Raw genomic sequence first — 25851 nt, forward strand, 5'->3', positions numbered from 1 at the left:
TATAACTGTGTAATAATCATATATTTTCATAATAGCATAATATCTTTTCAAAATAATAAATCTGAGTTCCCTAAGGCATGTTTTGTTTTTTGGTTTTTTTTACTTTTAACTGAGTAAATAATTTCATCTGGTTTTGTTTTTAAAGCTAGACATTTTTGCTATTTTCTGTCTCTGGTGCTGCATGTTTTCATTGATGTTCCATGTGATGCTAGGATTTTTTTAAAAATTATTTCTGACCTTTGCTAATGGATAGAGGCAGAAGTAGTCTCTGGCAGTGAAGGTGTTAAATACACACCAGCTGGGAATTTGTACAACGGGCAAATCTCTGGTAGGCTGGTGAAACATGACATTCTCTAGAAAGATAAGAAATTATTGTGCCATTGGTGATACAGATAGAAAAGCATCAATGCTGTAAAACATATGCAAAGACCCAGTCTGAGCAGCAGGTATCCCATTAAATGGTGAAGAATGACCAAGAAACCTGCACTGAAGTTTGCAATGCAGGTGCTGGGGAGAGCTCTCCTTGCAATCAGTAGATTTGTGCTTGGAATCACTGTAGCAGTTATTGGAAGGAGAGTTGTGTCTACTGGACTTGGCTGAATAAGGGATTTTTTTTGCATTTGGTATGCAAATGGAGCAAAATAATTAACAAGTGGAGTAGAGTAAACTGACTAAAAATAGCAAGTACAGGCATCATTAATTTTTATATTACACACTGAAAACTAGCATTTCAGGTCAGAATTAAATATTGTCCAGTGCATTTTTAATGCTTTTTAAATTTTATTGTTTTTAAGAAAAGTGTGACAAGTGAGTTGGTTTTTTTTTTCAGCTGAAACTACTCATTAAGTTTGACCTCACCTTGTAGATAGTTTCTGACCTTCTAGAACTCAATTTTCCAGCAATTTTACCTTGTTACTTTGAACATTTCAGCCAGTCCTAATTCTTAAGATTCAAGGGAATGCTTTAGGCACAGTCCTTTGCAAAAAGGTACTGCTATTTATCTCCTGACTTTCATGAAGTCTGGGGATCTGAAATCCCACAATCTGGGGAAACAAAATCTTTCTGTCACAAAATAGTTAATTGCTCTTAAAGCTCTCAAATTTGTTTACTTCCAGGAATTTCCCACTTCAGTAGCAAGACAAAGTATGGGCACCATGCTATTTCCTATGCATCTTTTCTACTAGAAAATGAATTATTGTGGTTTTGAATTATTGTGGTTTTGAATTGCCGACTTTTGATATAAAAGCTTTTATTTGGAGTTCCTATATTGTGGCTGTTCCAAGTCACTGAGTATTTTAGCTTTTGATTCATCTAGCAGAAAGGGTGTGAATTGCTTTTTTTTTAATATTGCCAGTGTAAAGTGCCTTCTTGGAGAGGAATTTTATTCCTGCACTATTGTTCATTTGCCTTTCTTCATGCTGGCACCGGTTAAATGGTCTATAACAAACTAATATGGTCAGGGGGTATATGTGATACAGGCTGAGAGAGCTGGGATTGTTCAGCCTGGAGGAGAGAAGACTCCAGGGAGACCTTAGAGCAGCCTCACAGTGCCTAAATGGGTTTCTCAAGAGAGATGGAGAGGGACTTTTTACAAGGGCATGTAAAAAGTGAGGACAGGGAGGAATGGCTTTACACTGAAAGGCAGTGGGTTTGGATCAAAGATTAGTAAGAAATTCTTTTCTGTGAGACTAGTGAGACACTGAAATGGGTTGCCCAGAGAAGCTGGGGTACTCTCATCCCTGGGAAATGTTCAAGGCCAGATTGGATGAAGCTTTGAGCAACCTGGTCTAGTGGAAGGTGTTCCTGCCCATAGCAGGGGGTTTGGAACTAGATAATCATTAAGGTCCTTTCCAGCCCAAACCATTCTATGGTTATTCCTTTCGCTGTACTATGAGTGGTCTGTAGTAACAGAGGAGACTTCATCGGGTTAGCCATGTGTACGTTGAGATTGACATCAGTGAGCTGGAGAGGCTCCCCACCCAGAATTCTTTCCTTAAAATGAACAGCTTTTTACATATTTGATTGAGTCACAGATTACTTGGACTGCCAAGCAAATTTGGTTTATTTGTCCCTGGCTTGATATTTTAAGGTTACAGTTGTATTAGTGCATATGTGAATAAGAAGACAAGGTGCTGCTGCTTTTTTCATTAAACAAATTGCATATTGGCAGTGCTAGGAGTGTAACATACCTGCTAATGCACAGGGCATGTCAGTCACTGTGGTCCACAGATAAACACCGTGCAGTCACTATGATCCACAGAGGCCCACTGGGGGTCTGATCCTCAAGCTAACTAAATATAGGGAAGTTGGTTCCTCTATGATGTGTTTCAGCCCCCTTCCTCAGAGCCAGCAGCTGCTTCTCAGGGTAGGTTGCATTTCAGTTTGTGGCAGCAGATTTCTCAGAAGAGGATCCTTAGAAGAGAGTGTTGCTGGAAAAGATCGCAGGGGCTTTAGGAGAAGAGCTTTGCGGAGTGGGGCTGTGCTTTCATTGTAACCCCTCAGCCTCCGTCCACGTTTTCTTCCCTGGTCCCGCAGAACTTCTTCCCACCTAAAGCATTGGGCTTTTTGTCTCCATCCCAAGGCCATGCCACATACACAGAGGAATAACTGCTTTATTCCTGTATCAAATATGTTCCAACATCCAAGCTTCCCTGAGCATCAGAAGCCAGGGTGAGGAAAATTCCAGCAGAGAAGGGAATTCAGTTCTTTTGGCTCATACTTGGAGATGGCTCTGCTTTTAAGAGCGTAACTTTTATTCATTGATGTAAGTATGTTCACAGAGACAAAGCAATATTACTATAGAAAGATTTCAAAACAAATCATTCAATAATGCCTATAGACAGCAAGCATATCTGTTTATCTCTGATTATTTTTGGTGCCATTTTACTCAAGTCATTCACAGATTGACCTTGAACTGTGAATTATGATTTCTGTACCTTTGTAAAATCAGCTTTTAATTCAATATTATCACATTTGGTGAAGCAAGTGTCTTCTCACAATGCTGTATAGACAACAGAAGGACAATCACTAACATTTTAGAACATTTTTTTCCCTATTACAATGGGTCCTAGCATCCATCTGTTTTTTCTGGCATGTTTTATAGAAAATTTTTCACTCTGGATTTCTAGTACTCAAAAATATCCCATTTTTATTGTTCCAAAAATACATTCTTGACTAAGATAAATAGTAAATTCCCTCTTCTAAAAAAGATTGTTCTTTATTTCCTACCAGTTGTTGGATATCTTGTTCTTGGGTCTAGGGAAAAGAGATTTGAGAAGTAATGCTGCAAAGCTTATGTGGTATAACTATCTTAATTCAGACATGCCTTTTTTTTTTTTAATCATTTAAACTTACATGATTGTATTTTATGTGAACACCCAGCATTTGGCTGAGAGCTTTGACGTTAATGGAACGGCACAGTAATGAAATGGAGGGAGCTCCATTTTAAAGCTCGAGGTGTGAGGCATGATCTTGCAAAGTTCCACAAACCAGGAGACATTTCCCAGTTAGTATTATTGAACATGGGGCCAAAATCTGGATTTGTGTGTCTGTCACTGCTTGGCATTATCTTTAGAAAAGAAATGAAGTAATTCCTTGGGAAAATGCAAGTGTCTGCATTGTGATAGTGGTCTGATGGAAGACTGATGACCTGGGTAAGTAGTCATTCACACTGTTTCTAGTCAGATTTATAGGGCTATCTAGTCATTGCTTTATTTCTTTTAATAAAATACAAAGTTCATAGCCCAAAATAACTCTGTTTTATTTGGGTATTTTAAAGAATTTTGTTCCATATATGATGAACAAGAATTTTATGCAAACATAATGAATTGTCAAAATCTACATTTTGCATACGACTCTCTTTTCCCAGAAGACCTACTCTGGGCAGAAAGTTCTTTCTCAGGAAGCTTGTAACTTTCCAAAGAATAAATCACAATCATAATAATTCAATCCCTCAATGAGCTGAACCAGAAAAGATGGCATCATTTGAGCCATGACTCAAGAATAGATTCACATGATCTAAAGAATGGGAAAACAAATTGGTCAGTTGTAAGAGTTTTAAACAAAGAGCCAGCTTGGTTATATTTTTCACTATACACAGATGCTTGAGCAAGCAGAAAATGTGTTGATTAGTTTTCCCAAAAATCCTCACTGCAATCTAGAGTAATCGGAGCTTTAAAGTCTATACTGAAGCTGTTGCTCAACACAAAATCAAGTCTGGGATAAGGATAATTTTGGGGGGTAGTAAATGACTGCTTAGAGACTGAATTAAAGTCTGAATAATTTCAGTTGTAAATCTGATTTTCCTGTAGAGCCCAGCTGGAAACACAACTGCAGATGTGTTACGGGAAATATAATTTGGTTGGCTCACATTCCAGACTTGGAAGTGCTTGCAGTGCACTAATGCTGAGCAAAAGCATTGCCTCTCTGCTCAGGGTTATGGGACTGTTGTAGCTGGATCAAATGTCAAGAGAACACAATCAAAAGTCCAGGGAACACACTGGAATACTAAGGCAGAAGTAGTACCTTGCCAGTAAGGCATCGTTAGAAAGTACTTTTATCTTCAACTGATACTTAGCAGTTTTTTAGACTTCCACCAAAAGCAAACACCTCCTACCAAAATTGTCGAACTAGTTCTCTGCTAAACTGTCACAGTGGTGCTTCACCCCTTTTCCTAGGGATGAATAGGCATCTCTGCCCATGTTGGTCTGCTTTAGACATTGCTACAGGCTTCTTTATAGCTGCAGAAGCATCACTGCCTCCCAGAGGCTGAATATTTTAAATTAACAGGGAGGTGGAGAGCAGTCATTACATGATAACTGAATCGTGGCAAACGCTCTTTATGGTTTTATTGCTCGAATTTCTCAGGAAAAGGAGTTATAAAGTGTATTATCATGACTGATACCAGGAGACCTGTCACGATTACCTGTGCATGATCTTAAAGAAAGTGATAATCCTACAGATTAGCAAACGTCTTAATGGAGTCTAGTATAAGAATTTTATTGGTATAAAACTGTAATGCTTGCTTCTTTGGGTAGGGATTTTCTATTTAATATTCCTTCAGTTTATTCAGTCATTGATTAAATTGTATTTAATCCCATTTATAAATCCTGTTTAGGAGAATGATAGTCCTCTGTAGACTCCACAGTCTGGCTGGCAAAATCTGGGCTGACACTTCAGAGAAAGTGAACCTCCAGGCTTACAATGATTTTTTGCTCATTGTGCAGTGATGTAAGGAAAGGCAGTAGTTCATTCCTGCCCTCTGTTAACAGTTAAAGGTAGAAGCAAATACAAGATTTTCTTCTCTTCATTTTTCTCTGAATTTTCCATACATGTAGCGTGCAAAGAGCCCCTGACAGCCTTTACTTCATCAATTCTGCTTTGCTTTCAGCATTATTATTATTATTGGGAAAGGTGTGGTAAATTAAGACTCTTTACTCCCACTAATTTTTTCCTCATGTGGAATTATTTTGCTGATGTAAATCATCACAGTTCTACTGGCGTCAGTCATGTCAACTAAAGAGCAATGTGACGAGCAGTTCTTCGTAGCAGCTGGCTTCTCATGTGCCCAGCTCAGATATACTGCTCTGTTAGAGAAATGTCTAGGGTAGTATGAGCCCAGTTGCAGCTGATTAAAGATATTTACACATACAGAATAAATTCAGGAGTTGTTCCAGAGGTTATGCCCCACTGTGCTCAGAAGTTATTTTACATCAGGGTGACTTAAGTCATGAGGAACAGCTGTGTGAGCATGACTTGCCTCAGAGATGCCTTGGGGATATTCTGGACATCTCACCATACTGCTGTGTGCCCTGTCATGTCCACCAGGCCTGTTTGTGGGTCCCACACACCAGATGTCACCATTCAAGCACCGGAGAGCTGCTAAGTTCTGCCTTTCATGTCTGCAAACACTCACAGCTAATAAGCCTGGCAAGTGTGTGAGGAATCATTTTCCAGCAAGCCCTGGATTATATCCAGCCATTATACTTGCACATGACCCTACACTAGGCTCTTAAATTTTCTTGTCCTCTGGACAGAGGCAAAGATGAATTCCTAGTACACAGAAAACACATATCCCACATCATCCTGTTCCCATAACAACAAGCTGGATGGCATGAACCAGCTTTTTCTTGGAGCTCATCCACAGCAAAACAAGAGATCAAGGAGAGAAAACCCATGACTCCTGGTAGGGGACAGCCTAGGCAGCCAGGAGCATCTTGCTTCAAAGGTGCTGCCAGACAAAAGAGCTGCAAAAATCTGAGCCAAGGCCCCCCAGTGGGTTGGCTGCTGTCCTGAGAGCCCTCGGGCAGTGGCCACACTGCAGAGCAGGCTAAGCATCTCTGTGCACTTCGTTTAAGTGTTCTGTTGTGCTCAAGGAGATGTTTTTCCTTTTGTTCCTCCTGCAGAACACTGACACATGGAGCAGAAACTTTTCATTCTGAGTTCCTGGTTTGCTGGAGAGGCTCCAAACAGTAGCATCCATCAGTGAAAATGCTGCCTTTCTTTCCTGTTGTTCCCTGAGGAGATTGCACCCGCACCAGACAATATTTTAGATCTACAGCAATTGATTTTGCATGATTGTCCCTTCTGGCCCCAAACTCCTACTTATCCACCATAATGTGAGCAGCCCAGAGCAAATTCAAAAGAACAAGCAAACAAACAAAAAAATAAAACACCCAACAAAATAAGCCTCAGTGTACACTGTCCTTATGAAGAATTGTTCAGCTATTATTGTCTAGCACAAGGAGTGTAATACATTTGATCATGCAGAGAATTGGTTTGCTGTCGAATTTCTTTGTAAATGTGAGAAAACTTTTTATTTTTTACTGACAATCTCGTTTGGATATGATTTTTTCAGTGAAATCCTAGCAAGACTTTCCTTATGTAACCATAAATCTTAGGAAGGTTTCCTTTGTAGTAAAACCTTTGTCACAGTGTATTTGCAAAACTGTTGTAATCAATATTGCAAAAACCTATGAAGTATAAATCAAACAATACATTGTAAAGCACAAATTACAAAAACTTTCCCGTCCTCTTGAATACGTAAAGCATATTGCAAAACAGTGTGGATGGCACAGTGAAGGTCAGGCATGTTCACACATGAACATTTTAAATACAGAAAGTGCTGTTAGAGGTGGTTACATGTTGAGGTCTGTCTCCCCTGTTCCTTGGTTAGACACCTGCACTCAGTTTGATGAAACAGCTGGAGTTACTTTTCTGATCAAAAGCAGCACCACACCTCTCACTCCATCCTTACAGTTTGCACATGCAGATCCATTCTTTGCTGTAGCACCAGGATCCTTCCTCACCTCCATTTTCTCCAGTTTATTCCAATTGTGCTGCTAATGAGACACCTTTTTCCTGACCTGTGGCCTCCTGACTGCCTCGTGCAGCCCCTGTGATGTTAAATGAAGTAAGGCGCAGCAGCAAGCCAGCAATCAAACTACTGAAATCAACCTCTGCAAGCTAGGTGGGCTTCATTAACAGCTTTTTATTCTGGGCAGGACAGGAAGGAAGGCAGAATAAGGGAGCTGATGTTTGCCAAGGTCAGAGCTGTATGCTGGAGATGGTGTACTGAAATTTGGTGTGAAAGGAAAAAACGTGTCTTTGCAGCCATAGTAATAAAACGTGAGCTGCTTGCCTTTCTTGATTTACATTATCTGTAACTAGTATCAAGATTTTCAAAGATTAACAGAGGTGTTAACAGCTGTTCAACATCTGGCAAGCCTAGCAATTAGGTAGCAAGAAACAAGAGTTAAAATGGTGCTGTTCTGAGGAGCTGGTGGAGGTCTTTGTAAAGCCCCAATAGTTCAGGGGCAGAAGTCACTGTAACAGCATGAGGAGGAATTAAATTAAATTAACAAGAGACCATAAAAAAAGGTAATTGGGAGAGTGTGGATGGGAAGGGCTGGGTTTATTTGAAGAGCTCATTAAGGAGGGACTTACAATGAAGGAGCAGGCTCAGTCAGTCCCAAAGGATGATGGAAATGGGAATGTAACAGCAGTTCCTGGAGATGAAAGCAGACACTGGTACTGGAGACCAGGAACCTCCATGGCTTCTATTCATGACCTTCTTCATCCTCCAGTGCTGCTTTACTACTTGCACTGTAGGGACTAATTAAGATTTTGCTCTGTTTTTCCTACTGCCTAAATCAAATTATTAAAAATTCTTGGGAATATAAAACTCCAAAAGTGATTGATAATCCATGAATTAATCTATCCAAAGTGGCATGGCTTTTTCTGCTGCGTATCACTTAAAGGTGGCAGTCACCATTTAGGCAGGAGCACTCTGCAGACTGAAAAGAGCGGATAATGGGATCTTCAAACTAATGTGACTCTAGATAGGGAACATGGGTATCCTCACCTGGCTTTCACTAGGGGCCCTATCAGAGAGTGTGGGGAAGAACCCCATAGTCTATAGGTGCTGAGCAGCACAGGAGTAAAGGGTACATATAATAACAAGAGCATACTTGGAGGAAATCTCTGTCCTCTTGTGTGGAAGCAATGACGTGGTAACATGCAGTGAAAGCTTAGTTTAAATGCATCTACTTCATGGCAGATACCTCACTAAACACATGGAAGATGTGATCCTTGTTGCAAATCACTTCTGTGGGTAGATAAAACTTCTTCTGTTAGAAATGTCCTAGTGTGAACTGTGACAGAACAGTTATCTGAGTCCTTCAATCCCTGTTTTCTTGGAAACAGGAAGACTTTTGTGGAGGGTTTTTTTTCTTCCTCCTTTTACTATGATGTTTGTTTCTGTAGAATCCATCCACATGCTGGACCTCATCCTGAATATCTCTCTCATGCATCCTCTTGAAAAGCATCATGGCATGGTGGATTAAAAACATTTATAATACAGTTCTTGCACTCACGTGTGGTGGGGCTAAAAGTAGCAACTTTTTCTTTTTGGTTCTTATGTGATGCTAGAAATGAGATCGTTTTAATTGCTTTACAGTCCTAAAGTGAAGTCTCCCATTAGCATCAGCTACTTTATCTTAAAGATGGTAAGAGCAAGCACTTAAATAGCACTTTCTGTCTTCAAAGTACTTTGCAGACATTCTTTACTTCTGAATTAAGGATCATTTTCTGTCACTTTTAACACTTTTCCAAGATAAATGTTCAATCTGCCATGAGAAAGGGACAAAGCTCCTGACTCTAAATTACACTGTAATACGGCTGTGTTCTGCTAGTTTGTTTTCAGGATGTAAAGTGCCCCCAAAGGACATATGGCTGGTATCACCTCTCCTGGTGGAAATCTTCAGACTGTAAAATCAGATGCCTGTAAAGTTTCAAACAGCTGGTGTAGGAGGTGGGCTCCTACCCAGTGCTTGTGCTTCATTCAGCCCTGTGCCCTGCACACAGTATGAGGGGCAAAGGTCTTGAACTGGCACACACATGAGCTCCTGGCTCTGGAGAAGGCTGGGGACACATGTGCACCAGCAGCTTATCCACTGTATGGTGAGGAGCCATTGTCAGGCATCTCTCGTGCAGCCTTGCAGAACCAGCTCTGTTTCAGGGAGCTGCTGTACCCAGGGCAGGGTGAACATTCACCGCAGAAGATGAAGCCATGCAGCATTCTTATCATTGCCTATCAGCACCCAGTAACTCACAGGGAAACTGGTCCAGTTGACAGAGACTGGGGTCCATCTCTGAGTGACCAAGTTGAAGGAAAAGAAGGCTCTGTCGTGTCATTGGTATCATTGACAAAACTCCCATTGACTCAGATAAGAGTATGAGGATGCCCAACAGTGCTGACTTCTGATGTCATCTCTCTGGTTTACATTGTTTTGCAAAGACCCTTTTGTGCTTGCTCTGTATTCTGAATATTTGGGTCATTCCTATGTACAGATTCCCCATTTGTAATTAGATTGTGAGGTTTGTTGACCCTATTATATACAGGTTGACTATCAAGTCACACTGATCCTTCAAGATAGGATTTAATAGGAGGGAAGTGAGTGGGATGAGGAGGACGAGGGTTGCTATTGTTCTGCCCTCACTGCTGCCAAACAGTCCCTTGTTTTTTTTCTGTGTCCGCGTGTTCAAATGCTGTGTGAACAAACAGGGCGCAGTCAGGAGGCTGGCGAGAGGGCAGCAAGAGGGTTAGCTGGATCCTAGCTAGAAATACTTGTGCAAGTCAGGAAGCAGGCATGGAGGGAAGGAAATTAAGTGGAGACATCTGTGTGGCTTAGCTTTCAGCAGCTCTGCCTGGGGTAGGGGTGGGAAAGTCATGCCTATGACATAACGTATTTTGTCTTTCATGGGTTGGAAACAGAGGAAACTGCGAAAGCAAAGCATGGTGTGTGTCACGCATGGTCCAGGCATACCAAGTACATAATGGAGCAGTGTCAGTGTTTTCTGGTCTGCCTTTCACACCCCAAAGTAACTCTTCAAGGCAAAGAACTGAGAAGAATATGATATGGTCCAAAAACTGATCTTGGACTTTTTTCGCAGACGACTGAGCCAGAGGCCGACCGCTGAGGAGTTGGAGCAGAGGAACATACTGAAACGTAAGTCCTGATTCTGCTGACATTTAACCTGAAGCCAGATAATTTGGTTTACATTTCATGTACTTTGGTATTTTTTATAAACATCAACTATTCTCTGTAGGCATCACTGATAAAGGGCATCATAAGTGCAAATAAGTGTGGAAGTCTGTAACAGTATCTAGAACTCCAGAAATGGTTCTTTAAGATCAGAGTCAGTAAATTTACAAGAATAAACAACCTATGGAGAAAAAAAACCCACATGTTGATTGACATTCCAAACAGGAGGTCAAGCATCCTGAAAAGCCTCCTTTATGCATCACTTATATAGGTGAGCATCCCATTGTAAGTTAGTAAAGATAGTAGGGCATAGGTTGATTAAGCTTTCCTAAAAATCTTCCAAACAATCTATGCTAGCTGGAGCTTTTATTCAATTTAAAAAAGAATCCAGTTTGACTCAGGGTTATTTCCCCAAAATGTTCCCCTGAAACACTCCCTTCAAATCAGCCAAAAATTTGCTGGTAGATCCTCAGCATGTGGTATTTTAAAGGGACAAAATACCATTCAGAAATCCTGAATCAAGTGAAGTTAGTAGATACATTGCCACTGACTTCCAGGGAAGCTGGACTGAGTCCAGTCCTCATGAATGAGCAGGAAGAAAATGACCGTTTCTTTACTTGCATGTAAGTGTTTTGAATATTAAAAACAAAAAAGCTGTTTATCTAATTGTTGCTGTTACTTTGGAAATAGAAAAGAAAAAAAAATGTTCTTCCCCTTTAAATTAGTAAATGCATATTTACTAACAGTACCTTATGCATAACGAAGCAGTACCTTATACATAACATCTGTTTAGGTAGGTCCCTAATTCATCTTCTCTTGTTCAAATAACTGCGTTGTATAGAACCATAAAAATGTGGTAGCAGAAGATTAATTATCTGAAAATCAGCAGAATTCATTTTTCAAAATCTTCATAACCAAACTCCTAGTAGATTAATGACAGTGTTAATGCCCAGCAGGGTTTTTTCATCTATTGATGTTATTACATGTGGCAGACAGAGAGAGAGAGACACCACTGTCAATGCAAAGATGAGAAAAAACCGGACAGCAGAGCAGCATGGGCAAGCCTGAGGCTGCTGGAAAAGCTATTTCTTTGGGACCAGCCCTCTCTTAATAACTGTGCTCCTACTGTCTACTCCTAGCTCTGGTAACTGGCTGCTGGAGGAAGTCAGGGGCAGTCTGGGGAAATATTTGGCACATCCAGCTGTGATTGTCTCACAGGGGCATAGCAGAACAGCGGGAGAAGGGGGGACCTGCGACGTGACAGATGCCAGGCTCAGGCACAGAGGGACAGAGGCCAATTCTCTGGCAGCTCATGTTGTCATCCTGGGACCTATGAACAAACTCATCAGGCACCACCTGGCACTGGTGCATGACCAGCAAACAGTGCCCTGGCACTGGGGGAGGTGGGGTCTTGGGCACCTGCTTTGAACCAGCATCAGCAGGGAGAAGCATCTCCAACACTGGGTGCCTTGCAGACATTCATAAAAGACATGTTGCCAAGCTCAGCACTCACAGAGTGCCCTAAAGATGTCTTATATTTCAGAGGAATTACCCCTTGAGTAACATCAGTTTCTTTTTTAATTGAATAAAGGCTCTTAAATGACATGGATGTTTGAAGATATTACCCTGAGTCCAGAACCATATTGTATTTCCTAAATGGAATTTTTGTATCTTGCTTTAGCACAGATCTGCCCCAAAACATGTGTGTCTCGATAAACAAACAGCTTCCTAATTACAGGAAAGACTAATGTGGTATTTCCAAGGCTTTCCAGCTTTTGGTGAACCACAGCAGGAAAGAAAAAAATTAAAATAATTACATAATTTAAAAAAGGAAGCATAAACATGCCCTACCCTTAAACAAGTAAATATAAACATTTTCTGATTTGTACATCATTTTGTGCCATTCCTCTAGAGTTCTAAGAAAGAGCATTATAATAAATATAATGGAGAGTAGGGAAAGAGAGACTTAGGAAGTGAGAACAAAAAGAGTGTAAATTCTCTGCATAAGCAGGTCAAGCAATTTGCCAAAGCCCAGCTCAGAGCACGAACAAACACACAAGAAAACTTACCAAGCTCTTGAGTAGACTAAACAGGATTTTCTCTGTAGTTAAAGCTGAAATCTCCCTGATGAAAATATCGTGTCTGGTACCATGATGTTCCTATTACACCTGTAACTGTGTTACTGCCCACGCTGGTGGGAAAAAATGAGGCAAAATGTGGTTGGGCAGCCAGTCCTTATACATGAATTGAATGCTTCCTTGGTCTGTGCTACTGCAATAATTGTGAGTTATCTTTACAAGGGCAAAGCCTCCATTGCCAAGTTCTGCTACTTGCTGATAGCAACAGTGAAATCACAGCAGCCACAGCAAGGAAGCAGAGCAGAGACAACTGGTTCTAGTAGGGTCTTTCACTGAGGTATACCCCATTCACTGACTCATATTTAGGTCAAAGGCATGTAGTGGGAGAAGTCCAGGCCTGCAGGGTTTCTTTGAAGACTAAAGAACACTTTGCAGCTCTACTTGCTGTCCAAGTGTATAAGGAAAGATACCTCAGTCCCCTGTCACGCACCACCCCTGTGCCATTTCACAGGTGGATAACAGCAATCCAGCTGTCAGCCTGGCGCATTCAGGGTTGCATAAATTCCTCACAAAAATGATGGTTTGGTGGGTTCTGAATGCCTCAAACTGTATTGGGGAACATTTCACACTGGCACAGAAATCAGGTGTGAAAATTGCACCTACATCCAACCGCTTGCCCTGACACGCAGGTTTTAGAGAAACAAACAATCGCCTGAACACATAAGATAAAATAAAGCATCAGTTCTATAGCTTCACAAGATTGGCATGACTTAACTTCAGACTTAAAAACTTCATGACTTAAAGAAATAGCTAAAACAAAGTCACTTTCTAGTTTTGAAGGAGAATGTGCTCCTATTTTCCAGCTTTTACCTGCCTGAAGTCTTAAGCCTGCCTGGCTGGGCTTGGAGTGGGGAGAACAAAAAAGCATCAGATGCCAAGGACAAAAATGAATAGCCATTACTAAGTTTTATGCCTAACTCTTTGGATGCTTGCAGTTCTACCCTGACTCTGTGTGGATTCTCTTTAGTGCTGTGTCTGAAAGGAGGCATTTGCAGGACCAACTCCTCCAAATTTGAGACACAAAGGGAAGAAAAAAATTGCTAGAGGATCAATTGCTAGAAGAGTATCCAGCCCAGTAGGGACAGAAACCACTGAAAGAGGAAAATTACGATTATCAGTGTAGGTACTCCAGTGATTGCTTAAAAAGACAGTTGTGATTCCCTGCTGTCTTATGTTCTTTTTACTCCCCTACTGGTTTCCTTCCTTCTGAAAACATAAGCAGTATTTTTAGTAAAATGGCACTTAAAGATCAGAAGTGTAGTGTGAAACATCATAACATTGACAGGTTCTTTGTCCACTTCGATGGAGATTTCCAAGTCCTGCTAAAGTCAGTGAGCAGTTGTGATAACACTGTCAGCTCTACTGTCCTGAGCAGTGAGAAACCTGGTTTCCAGCCTGGCCCTCCTCACCTGCTCAGAGGCTTCTGTGGTCACTAAGGTCTCATTTCTGTGTGGGGAAAGCCCAGTTTTCTAGTGAGAGTGCTGGCTTGTGCTCTCACAGCTGAAGAAGCTATGGCTGGTGGATTGTTACTGCTGCTCTGAAGGAGGTGCCTGCTCCATCTGCAGGATCAGCAGAGAGGAACATGGGATGCTCCCTTAAGTTTAGTGCAGTCCAAATTTTAACAATTTAAATCAAAGCACCTATCCTCAGCTGGCCTTTGAGGTCTATCATGTCCCCTGCAGAGAGTTACTCCTGCCTGAGCTAGTCCTAGCTGAGCAAAAACTGGATCCCAGCAGGGGCACAGAATACTTACTGGAAAAGCTGATGAGTTGTGTTTGCTCTCACTTGTTATGTGCCGGCATGACTGGAGTAAAGAGCATTTCAGCCATGAGCAAAGCAGTGGAGACAGATCCTAACTGATCAAGAAGCTGAGTACCTGGAAACGTGGGATTTTAGTGACTTTTGGTAAAGGTCAATGCAAAGATGATGCATGACAGCCTGCTCCTAAGTTGAAGAAGAGATAGTGTACTCAAATGTTATTGAGCTCTTGAGGGAGAAGAGTTGAGGCATGCCCTGGTAAGGACTTGTAGCACGTGATCTTTTGACTTAATGTTGAAAGTTAATTGACTTAGGATGAGCTTCTGTGCTCCAGTGTGATACTTTGAAGGCTCATGATGGAAGGACACACTCTCTTAAACTCTGTTCATGCCATGGGAAGTTGCATGATTTTCCTGGCACCTCTATTCCAAAGGATTTTTTTCTATTATCTCCAAAAAGTAGCTACAAGAAATTATTATGCAGATGGGAAAAAGATACATGTGTCTCTTTTCCAACTATTGACCTTGTGGAATTGGACCCTATTGTAGCTAAGCCCCCTCCAGGCCTGTGGGCAGGGAGATAACATTATTTGAAGAGCTGGCTTGCTGCCCAGCCCTTCTAGAAAGTGACACACATGAAGGGGTGCCAACACTGGGAAAGGAAGGAAGCTGTAGATGTTTTATGAAGTGCGTGAAGAAGCGCAGTAGCTACGGATCAAGGACGTTCACCAGCCCCAGAGGGACATACTGTGCATCAGAGGGGTCCTGAAACATTAATATACTTACTGATGGAAAGGCTTATTTTGTTGCAAACTGTGCATGCCTGATGAGTCCACAGTCTGAGATCCTTGTAAATCTTTTACAGCCCGGAATGAGCAAGAGGAGCAGGAGGAAAAACGAGAGATTAAGAGAAGATTAACACGTAAGGTGAGAAGCAACTTTGATCCTATTATGACACTAGTGTAACTTTCTCCCTACTGTGCCATTTTCCTTCAGCACCATTTTCAAAAGTAGAGTGTGAAACAAGTCTTACAAAAAAAATCTTTAAAAGAAATCATCAATGTTGCAAGGTGTAAGTCCACAGAGAGCAAAAGAAACCACTTTGTAGGCTACTACTGGTAACATTTCAAACAGGAAAAGAGAAGATCTGGTCTTTGTAACTGAAGGAGTTTTCAGCAGTGAAGGATAGAGATCAGCATTTACAAGGACCAATGCTTCTTGTAAATGTAATGGCTTCTGTAGCCATTACAGCAAGCTAAGTTAAAGCAATGCTGATTTGAAAATTAAAAAAAAAACCCTCATAAAACTGGAAGCTAAACATTTTCTGGAAAGGGAGGTTGTCAATTGAGGTATTTAAACCAAATAGAGACAAGCATTTGCAAAAAAGCGTATAGTGCAGAAAACAATCTTGTATTGGCAGGAAAGGACAAACAAAACAGCATCGCTTGATTCAAAAGTCATTTACTCTTAAAACTGAAGAACAGGCATTTCAGATGTACACATTCAGTTTTGCAGCTGGCATAAATGTCTACAGATGCCCAAACATACACAGTGAACAATCTATCCTGCTACTGCAGATTAGCTTTCTTTCAGCACTGACATATTTCCTATCTCCAGAAGTAAAGAAAGCCTTCTAAAAACTCACATACTTGTGAAGCAGCACCATTCCCTTTCTGTACAATTTTAGATGGCTTAGTTTTTTTTGACCTATGTGATCACAGCTTTCATGGTATAAATAATAATAATAAGGAAAGGTCTCTAAAGATATGTGGAAAGGTTATATTCTGAGAACTGAATTGCTTTCTACCACAGTTAAAAATCTCATGTCTTATTCTCAGTTCATGTAAATAGGTAGAATTCTTGGTCACCCGTGGGGGGATACTGTTGTTGTCTGCAGGAGCTAGAGAACCATGATATTGTTTGTAAAACACTTATATTCCTCACCACGATGACAGGGATGACTTTGCATTCCCTCTTAGCATTGCCTGAAAGAAAAGATCCTAACTGCATTGCAGATGTTTCATGGGATGAGGCTCTGCGCAAAGGCTGGAAATACCATTTTACCAGGCTTTCAATTTCCCTGTACATTGAAGGGTAAACATGTGCAAAAATCCATTGCAGAGCTTGATGACATTTGAGGAGCAGCTGTAATAGATGCAGAGCAAAGCTTCCCATACCCAGTGTGCCACCTGAGAAGTGAGGGCTTGCTGACTGAGCTGGCACCATCGCCACACAGTTCCCATCCTCCACTCTCCTGTAGGAAAGGTGCAGAACACAGGAATCATCTGTTACAGGCAGAGGCCACAGCTCAGATAAGCACTCAGGCTGCCACTACTTCACATCGGTGTCTGCTCCCTAAAACCTCACCAGTTTTCTGGGAGATTTCTTGCTTTGTCTTGTTCGCACTTTCAAGTAGGAGCAACAGGGAAACCAGCATCTGTCCAAGGCCCTGGCATTTGGCTCTTTAATGTTCATACCCCTGTTCCTTGTCACATACCTTTTAGTCTTATTTTTGGCTTCCTCTCTAGTAAAAATTTTTCTCCCCCACATTGCTGAGCTTGATAGCAACACGACTTAACATAGTTTCATTTGGATCATCTTTTTAAAGTGCTGTAAATTGTTCCAGTGACACGTGTAATTTTAATGAAAGAACTGCAGGGCTGATCAAAACAACAGATTTTGTTCTTACCTACCAAACATACTATCATAAAAGCTCAGAAATCTCTGGGGAAAAGAAGCAAATAAAGTGTGCAAGTATTTTAGATAACAACTAGAAATGCCAACCACCGAGTGAATCCTACAAAAATAGTTGTTATTCCCCAGCTGTGTCTTTCATGAGCCTGTCCCAGATGTGTCGTTGTGTATACAGCAGAGTGGCAAGCTCCTTCTGTCAGTTTGTGCTGAAGCCTTAGTACCAAAAGACTTTAAATCTAAAGATCAAGCAGAAGTTTAATTGAGCACAGCAAGTGTGTTGCCCAGCAGCCCTTTCTGTATGCACTGAGTTTTCAAGCACACACGTGCCCACAGGGTAAATTCAACATGAGCAAACTCTGCTGTGTTTCCTCTTTTGTAAACGTGTGTAGGTGGGAGTAAGAAGAGAAGTAGGTTCTGTAGAAGCCACTGATGAGACTTTTGACCTTGCACTACAGAAATTGCTACTGTCCCCAGTTTTTTTGGTGGCAACATGCCAATTCCAAGGGGAGAACCCACTCCATCCATAAAAAAGCTGTTCTTAAAATTCTGTCAGCACTGGCATTTTGTTACAGTGTTATGATGATAAGTTGTAACATGACATGCTGTAATAAGTAAGATTACCTTGCTAGGTCTAGATGCCTTATTAAAGTCATCAATAAATATCCAGTTGAATTCGTCATCTGGACAGGTAATTTTAAAAAAATAAAAAATTACAAAGAAATCAGGTGACCTATAGCAAGCTGTCCCTTGTAGCACTTTCCATCCTCTCTGACTCATCTAATTCCACATTAACTGGGGTGAGGAATAGCTACCACTCAAATTACAAAATGAAGGCACATGCTGTTGGCTAAGTTACTCAGCAGCTCGTGTCCCTCTTGCCCAAGGAAGGAGAGTGGGAGCATGTTTGCCTGTCACCTGAGATGCCCAGCCATCTCAGGTCCCTGTCCTCTCTCTCCCTGCCCCTCAGGCCACCGAGCACCTTCAGGCACACGGACTTGCGTCATTTGAGTGGAAGGACGTGTGGATTAGGAAGGTTTTTTCTCTGAGCACTGGTCTTGATCTTCAGTCCATTCAAAGAATTTTAATGTGCAGAAACCCTCTGGAAGTGCTGCAGATGGGTCATGTCCACAGGGAGATCTGGGCCCCCAAGAATTACTAGCAAGAACGGATCTTCTCTGAACCGTGACAAACTTGGCCAAAGACCAAGGCAATCAACACAAGCCTGAATGTCCCCTGAGGACTGCCATTACAGAGAGAGAATTGTAGCCTGGATTAACAGAACACATTACAAATCACTTGCAAAGTGGAATAGAACTCTTCTTTCCCTACCTTCTTTTCTTTTAAATGGCACCATGCTTCTCAATCCCCAGAGCTGCTTACTGTTTTCTATCCCCCCACTGCCAATAGCTTATTTTTCTCAGAGGTCTAGCTCCAGAAGGAAATCTCTCAGAGCTGTAATACTGACTACCAAATTGAAGAGGTGTGGCTGTTTCTTAAAATCCGTGCAATAATCTGAAATCTTTGCTCCTGTTAAATTCTTGCCCCAGTCCAATTTAAATGCTCTGCTCACTGGTGCCTCTCTGGGAAATGTCTCCCCTGCTTGAAGATGTTCAAGCTTTTCTTTAACTGACCTCCACTGGCTTGCATCAGCAAAGGCTGTTGAAAATAATGAACTCTTGAGAGAGGTGGGACTCATCAGAGAGAGGTGAGAGAGAGGCAGCAGGGAGGAGAAAGGTCAGAGAAGAAAAAAAGGTTAGTGGCTAATTTGGATAAACTGCATTTATAGTCAGAGGGAAAGGTCTTCAGGGCATTTTCTTCACATCCTGCTCCTATATCTTTACTGCAGAAGGTGGGCAGCAAAGGGGTGTGCTGCTGGCTAGGGTTTGTAATTTTTCAGCTTGTTTTCTTCTTTAAATAACAACTGTAACATTTTAATGAGGTAACAGAGCAGGTAATGATCACATGCTAAGATAAACTTCCTGGTGACTGAAGTGGGGCAAACTTTTGCATTTGACTAAATCCCAGGACCAGACTGGCAAGAGTAAGTCCCCCTCCACTTTACCTGGTGGGGTGCTTGGGTTTGCTTCATTTCCCATGCCATGGACAAAGAGGGGTGTGTTAAACCTTCACTTTCAAATTGCCTTAGTATCAAAGCCTGGAAAATGCCCATTTGTATCTACAGCACTCCAGAATGTAGAGAAGAAAATCTGACCTCCTGTGACAAGGCATGAGAGGTCCTGTCCTCATTTACTGCTCTTGCATTAATACAAATCCATTTTGAAAGGGAATTTTACCCTGGTGCACACTCAAATAATGAGTCACTCACCATAGAACTACCCTGCTCTCTCAACTCCCAAATCTTCACAAATAGATAAATAGAAATGTAAATGCCCAGGTATTGCACACAGAAAGAGTCCAGACACACTCATGCACATGCATGCCTTTGACATTAGCAGAAGTAAGTTAAAAAGGGTCCAGCTCAGTAAGAGCCCCTTCTCCCTGCTTGGAGCACCACACCTTCTGCAGGTGAGATCTCAGATGAGCTGGGCCCTCAGTGTGGACACACATTGGACTAACACCAGCAGTGGGGCTGCTTACAGACTGTCCTGCAAAGCTGATTCCCCAGCTATTCAAGAGTTCAGGGAGCTCTGGGCGGCCCAAACATTTTGTAAGACTCTCACAACTAGAAGCTCACAAGAAATGTCTGCAATGGTATGAGAAGAAGGCAGGGAAATTTGTTAACCATTCAAATAATGTAGCTTTAATTAATGGCTTTTGGGAAATGACTTAGTGTGGTTGTCTCTCTCATTACACTTAGCATGATCAGATTGGCACCTTGGTTTAATGTACTGAATATATTTTGTGTGCATGTATTTATATATGGAAATATATGTAGATTTATGGCTACACATGAACTATGTGATACCAGCTATGAATTTTCAGGACTCTTTCACAGCCAGAGCACTGGCACAAGAGTCAGTGCTTCTCTTTTCCATTTTTGTTCCTGTTCCCCTGTGCTTCTCAAAGGCAGGACATTAGTGCAGCTCTGCAGACTCGCCACATGAGGAGTGTGAACCCAACTTGTGTGTGCATGCTCAGGGATGCTGGTGTAAGGAGAGCAACCCACTGCCGCCTCCCATCACTATCATCTTTTCTAAACAGAGAAGAGAAAGACAACCAACCATGCCAAGAACAAGCACACAGGCTTACAGCCAGATGCAGGATAGGGCAGTGGAGCTCCACCCAAGTGCTGAAGAAAGGAGGGATTTTTCACACTTCACTTAGTATCCTGGCTGTTTGAAATCTTAATACTCCCTGGAAGATGAAATGCAGGGAAGTGAGATACTTAGTTTGGGAGAAAGGTGGATTCAGGAGCATAAATAATGTTTCAGAATAGAATCTCAAGCATTTTATTAAATATTTAGACCTTTCATCCTTCACAAGGGTAAAGTATTTCTAACATATCTATTTCTAGTGAGCAGGAATAGCATAATACACTGTGTAGGAAATTGTTATCAGGATATTATTTTTCCTGATGTATCCTGGTTACAGATGTTCCACTCTAACAGTGAAACTTTCCAGTTAATCTACAGCCACATGCACACATTTATGTAGCACCTAAATTCAGAAACAATGTTCAGAAACATTGTGTAATGGCTTCTGACATTAACCAGCATGCTGTGCATCCAAGGAGAATTGATCCCTGGAAGCCAGTTCCTGTCCCTGCCCATGTAACTGACTGTGCAACACATGAACTACCAGCACACTAATTTACGAGGAGGTTTTCACTGTGGCTGCCTATTCTGTTGTGGAATTTGACAGAAATGCTTGAAACAATGAAGATGCTTTCCGGATATGCTACAATCCACCACTGTCATTTCTTTTGGCTTGTAGCATGCAACATAAACTTTTAAAAGTCAAATATTCTGTGATACAAAGCACATTTGACAATAGATACAGTTAAAAGTTCAATGAGCACTGATCATCCCACCTGCCTTTTCTGGAGGTAAGGACAGATCTGCAGAATATCAGAAGGGTAAAGAAAGTTGTTTTTCACCCTTTGCATGTAATTCAGAGCAGGAGCCACTCCATGCCTTGGCCTGACTCTTCCCAGGCAGTGCAGAAGTATAGACAACAGCAGCAGAAGGCTGGAAAGTGCACACACAGCCTTTGCAGGTCATTTTAGAGTTGTCTTTGTCTCTTCCTGGGATATCAGTGCACTAGGAGACTTTCTTGCCTTACATCTCATTTCTGCCAAGGGTGATCAACCTCTGCTGGGAATTGGGGTCTCCAGCCATAGCAGCTTCCCAAAGAACAGTGGGCTGCTCTGGCAGCAAGGTGAGACTATATTCAAGGTGTTATAACAAGAGGGCTTTTCCCAGATAGTAATTCTGTGAAAGGAAGATAAAAGCAAAGCACTGGGAATGTCCGAACCCTCTTACTACCATAACGACAGTTGCAGTAAAATAAATCCCCAAGTAACACTCTGTAGGGAAAAGGCCAAGTCCTGATGTCTTTTTCTACTCCTTCCTCAAACCTGCAGCTGAGTCAAAGGCCTACAGTAGAAGAGCTACGTGAGAGGAAGATCCTCATCCGCTTCAGTGACTATGTGGAAGTGGCAGACGCGCAGGACTACGACAGGAGGGCGGACAAACCCTGGACACGACTTACAGCCGCCGACAAAGTAAGTGGAGCAGCTCTAGGAGAGCCATGGCCTAAACAGCTAGAGCATGTCATGGCAAACAGCATTCCTTGGATCCCACAGATCCCATGGCTGTCAAGGAATAAACATCCACCTGACATCCCTTCCCAACACACCTGTGGGGTTTTTTTTCCATTCGCAAGGTTTGTTTGTTTGAAGCAGAAATCCTTGGCCAGAAGGTTTCTATATGCATGGAAACCAAGAGAGGGAAGGAATCCCAAGCCCCTTAAGGAAAGGTCTTGATGACAGCCCTGTTAGTTGTTTGTTGGTTTTGGTCTTACCACATTATGCTGCCAGCTGAGAGCTCTGGCAAGACTTAGCAGTGAGACAGGAGCATGTGCCAGAGTGGCTATGCCAGGACAGGACAGGCTTGAGTGTGAAAATGCCAGCAGGTCAATTTGGCAAAGGTACCTCCATCCCTCCAAAGCCAGGTCACTTCTCTCTAGTGTGTTACAACAGGGTTCTTTGCCCAGGATTTCTGCCACAGAGTATTTTAAGTGAACTGAAATCACACAAGACCTGCCAATGAAAAAAAAGACACGTGTTTGGTATTGATGGCAATACCCTCTGAACACTGGTGGAAATTCCACTAAATAGTGTCTCTGTGTGTTGACATTGATGGCAGAGGGATTAAATTGCTGGCAAATTGTATCAGTCACATACTGAGGGTCTCAATGGGACCTCAGGAAAAATATTTAAAAGATTTTATGGACATTGTAAGAAGCGGGGACTATGAGGCTCCGTGATTCAGTCATGAACCTTACAGTCACTCTGTGATGCCCTTTTAATTTTAAAGACCTTCAGATATCTGAATTCAAGCCCTGACTATTTCTTTGCCATGGAACTCACTCATTCAGCAATGGAGAGCATGACATCCAATGTTTAAATCATTAGCAAAATTCCCAGCCACACCACTCATCTATGATGCTCTTGGTTTTATTCACAAAGGACAGCCTGTTTTACTTGTATAATTCAACCAAAGGACTTGTATAGTTTTGTGATATTGTTCTCCTCCTTGATACTTCAGTTTAGCTTTGGTTAAGGTAATGTAGCTTAAACTGATCTACAAAAAAAAACCTTCCTCAGGACTATCCATAGACCATAATATACTGGGTTAAATTAGCTTTTCTTATTTTATATCGCCATGTTTGACAAGATATTAGTCAACTGACTTACCTTTATTCTCTTAACTGTTAGATGATGGAGGGAATAAATATCCCAGCTGGTTCTACAGCCTTTGAGACATCCCTGTCGGGGATGAAAGGCATGGAGAAACTTCAGCTGGGCATTGGAGATTTGATCTCTCATCCTATGTGTCTGAAAAGAACAAGCATTACATACCACTATTAAATTTAACCTAGTAAAGAGTTTAGTATTAAGGCAGAGTACTTTGATGTCATTTTTTCTTTTATAATGCATGTGCAAGTTCAATAGCCAGAGAAAAGTTAATTCCTTCAAATTAGCCTTTTCTCAGCAAAGCACCATCAGAATAAGAGATGTTTGTCATTCTAATATTAGTGCCCTTTATGGCATAAGGAAGCAGATATATTAGTTTTTGTTTGTGTCCTGTGGGCAGTATTCTGATTTCTGCCATTCAGGTGACCACCTTTTCCTCAACACTATGTCCACTGTTGGAAAAAATAGCCAGAAAAATTGAAACAAAGCTGCATCATCCTAGATAGAATTATTTTCTTCCAGAGCTGTGATTCAATATCTGTCTTCACTGGTCAGCACGGACTAGATTTATTGCAAAAACAGATTTTGGCAATGGGCTTTTCTGTTTGCCAGTAAATCTTGCTCTGTGTGCCGGGTGGGGGGAACTGCCTTCAGTCAGAGTTTGTCTTTAGCAAGTCTGACTCTTAAGGGAAGGAAAAGAGCATTTTTGCATCTCTCCAACAGATGAGGGATGGAGGGGGGAATAGATCTCAGTCCCTGTGGGAGTCAGCTGCCCCTGTGGCCTCCTTCACAGTCACTTCAGTAGCAGATTGGTCTGCTGAAGGCAGCCCTGGAGCTGCTGCATAGCCATCACTCTGTCCTGATGGATGAAGCAGTGCCTGACAAGAACTTCTAAGGGAAATAAGAAACCAAAGCTGTGGAGAAGGAGCAGAAAGGGCCTTTTCTGTACAAAAACACTTGCAAAATCCATCACTTAGGGTTTGTCAAAGCAAAGGTAGTTGGTGAGTGGAGCAGTGGATGTTGCAAAACTCCTGTTTTGGGCTTGTGCTACTCATACTAGTTTAGATTTGATTTTAGCTTTTTCACTGAGAAAAATTCCTGAGAGATGTGATTACCATTTACTGGAGCACCCCTTTCCACCTCTGATGCTGAGGTTTTCAGCAGCACAAAGAAAGGCAGTGCACACACCTCGGACCCATGGGAGCATTTGGCCACAGCAGACACCTTGCACGTCCCCTCCAAATGCTCAGAGTGAAACACTCATGAGCAACAAATATCACAGAGCTGTCAGAGGTTTTGACTCTGAGCTTGGGACTTGAGACATTTCTGCTGAGCACCATCTCTACCATGCAGCTGAGTCCCTCCAAGTCACCCCCTCTGGATTTTATTCTTCAATATTTCTCTTCCTGACAGTGCCCCTTGGTTTTCTTTTCTCTCACAGACAAGCCATAGAGGCTGAATACTACCACACCGTGGCAGGTTTTCTGCTGGATTAATCTGTCTAATCACTTCAATGATCAGCACAGCAGGGTCAGAAGGGAGGAGTAGGGCAGAGGGGCACAGCCCCAGGCACAGTAGAGGGCAGGGAGCCAGGTATCCCTCTTTCCTTCCCAAGTACGATCAGTCACTTTAGGTAACTTCATCTAAGGAAATTCAGGACCAATAAAGGCAGAAAACATCTCATACACAAGTCTGTCAGGATCTGATCAGGCCCAGTCTAGTCATAGTCCAGCTCTGGAACAGATCCCAGTGTTTCACAAACTGCAGTGCTCTTTTTGTTTCTTATGCTTGTGCTAATTTGGATTTTGTACATGTAAACCTTTACATAATAAGCCAGAACTGGGTTCTGTACCTGCAGGGTCTGTGATATGTTTTCAAATTGAGCCATTCCACCAAAGCATTTCTCTCTTCCCTTTATGTGATTTAGAACATGCTTATCTCTGTTCCTTTTAACATTTTAGACTCTTTATGTGTGTCTTTGTCTCTCTGATAATGTTATCTCTCTGCTTTACTTTTAATATACTGTTTTGAGAACAAAGTGAACTTATTTTGATCTCTCTCATTTATACATTTATGAGTTTCTTTGTCCTTTGCAGGCAGCCATTCGAAAAGAGCTTAATGAATTTAAAAGCTCTGAAATGGAAGTTCATGAATTAAGTAGGCATCTAACAAGGTAAGCTACGAGATTAATTTTTTAAGACTATAAATGAGTACTGTTGTTTTCAAAAAAAACAAAGCCAGCAGCTGTTTCTCCAACATGCACTGAGCACACCATGAGGTCTAGACAACATTTAGAATTACAGGCTGTAAAAGCAACTCACAGAGATGAACACATGCTGCCCCATTATGTGGAGTTATGCAGGCACGTGCCATTTAATGAAGTATAACTTCTTTTTTTTTTTTAAATCATCATGCTGCCTATCTGTTCTTCTGAGATCAAAAGTTAAAAAAAGAGTTGGTGTCTGGAGGAGGACAGGGAACCCTTGCAGAGCACGTAGCAAAGTCTGAATGAGCGCACACTAAGCCCTGCTGTGTGTGCAGCTGTTCTACACCACACAGATCCCACCCACAGGTCTCCCAGTCTTGTCCTCCACATCTAGCCATGCATGACACAGTGGGGCATAGCAAGATCCACACTGTAAAGAGGCACTATTATTTACACCTTGGGCTCCTTTTTAGTTTTAAAGGGAGAGGCTGAATGAATTATCCATGAGCCCAAACCAACCACCTTCCTCTCTGACAGGCTAGGGCTGAAGTTAGTCCTTTGCAAATCAACACTTTAGACTTTAAAGACAAGTGTTGGGTAGTGAGGACAAGTGACAGTGAGATCTGGTGCAAAA

General features: G+C 41.8%; 1 protein-coding gene and 1 long non-coding RNA gene across 20 annotated transcripts in view; one reads left to right on the forward strand and one right to left on the reverse strand.

Moving 5' to 3' along the window:
• The window catches only part of LOC147655727 (uncharacterized), a 56675-nt gene extending 43853 nt beyond the window's left edge, over positions 1-12822 (reverse strand). The window contains exon 1 of the long non-coding RNA XR_015273639.1: positions 12614-12822. This is a non-coding gene — a long non-coding RNA (uncharacterized LOC147655727). The remainder of the gene's footprint in view (positions 1-12613) is intronic.
• PHACTR1 (phosphatase and actin regulator 1) overlaps positions 1-25851 on the forward strand; it is a 295559-nt gene that overhangs the window by 265377 nt on the left and 4331 nt on the right. For all 19 annotated transcript variants that reach the window (XM_086902301.1, XM_086902312.1, XM_086902348.1 and 16 more), the window contains 4 exons: positions 10453-10508; positions 15305-15366; positions 21677-21817; positions 25108-25184. In XM_086902301.1, coding sequence (XP_086758427.1) covers positions 10453-10508; positions 15305-15366; positions 21677-21817; positions 25108-25184 — 336 coding nt within the window. The remainder of the gene's footprint in view (positions 1-10452; positions 10509-15304; positions 15367-21676; positions 21818-25107; positions 25185-25851) is intronic.

The sequence above is a fragment of the Cyanistes caeruleus genome, chromosome 1 (assembly GCF_971803275.1).
Source record: "Cyanistes caeruleus chromosome 1, bCyaCae1.hap1.1, whole genome shotgun sequence".
Lineage (NCBI taxonomy): Eukaryota > Metazoa > Chordata > Aves > Passeriformes > Paridae > Cyanistes > Cyanistes caeruleus.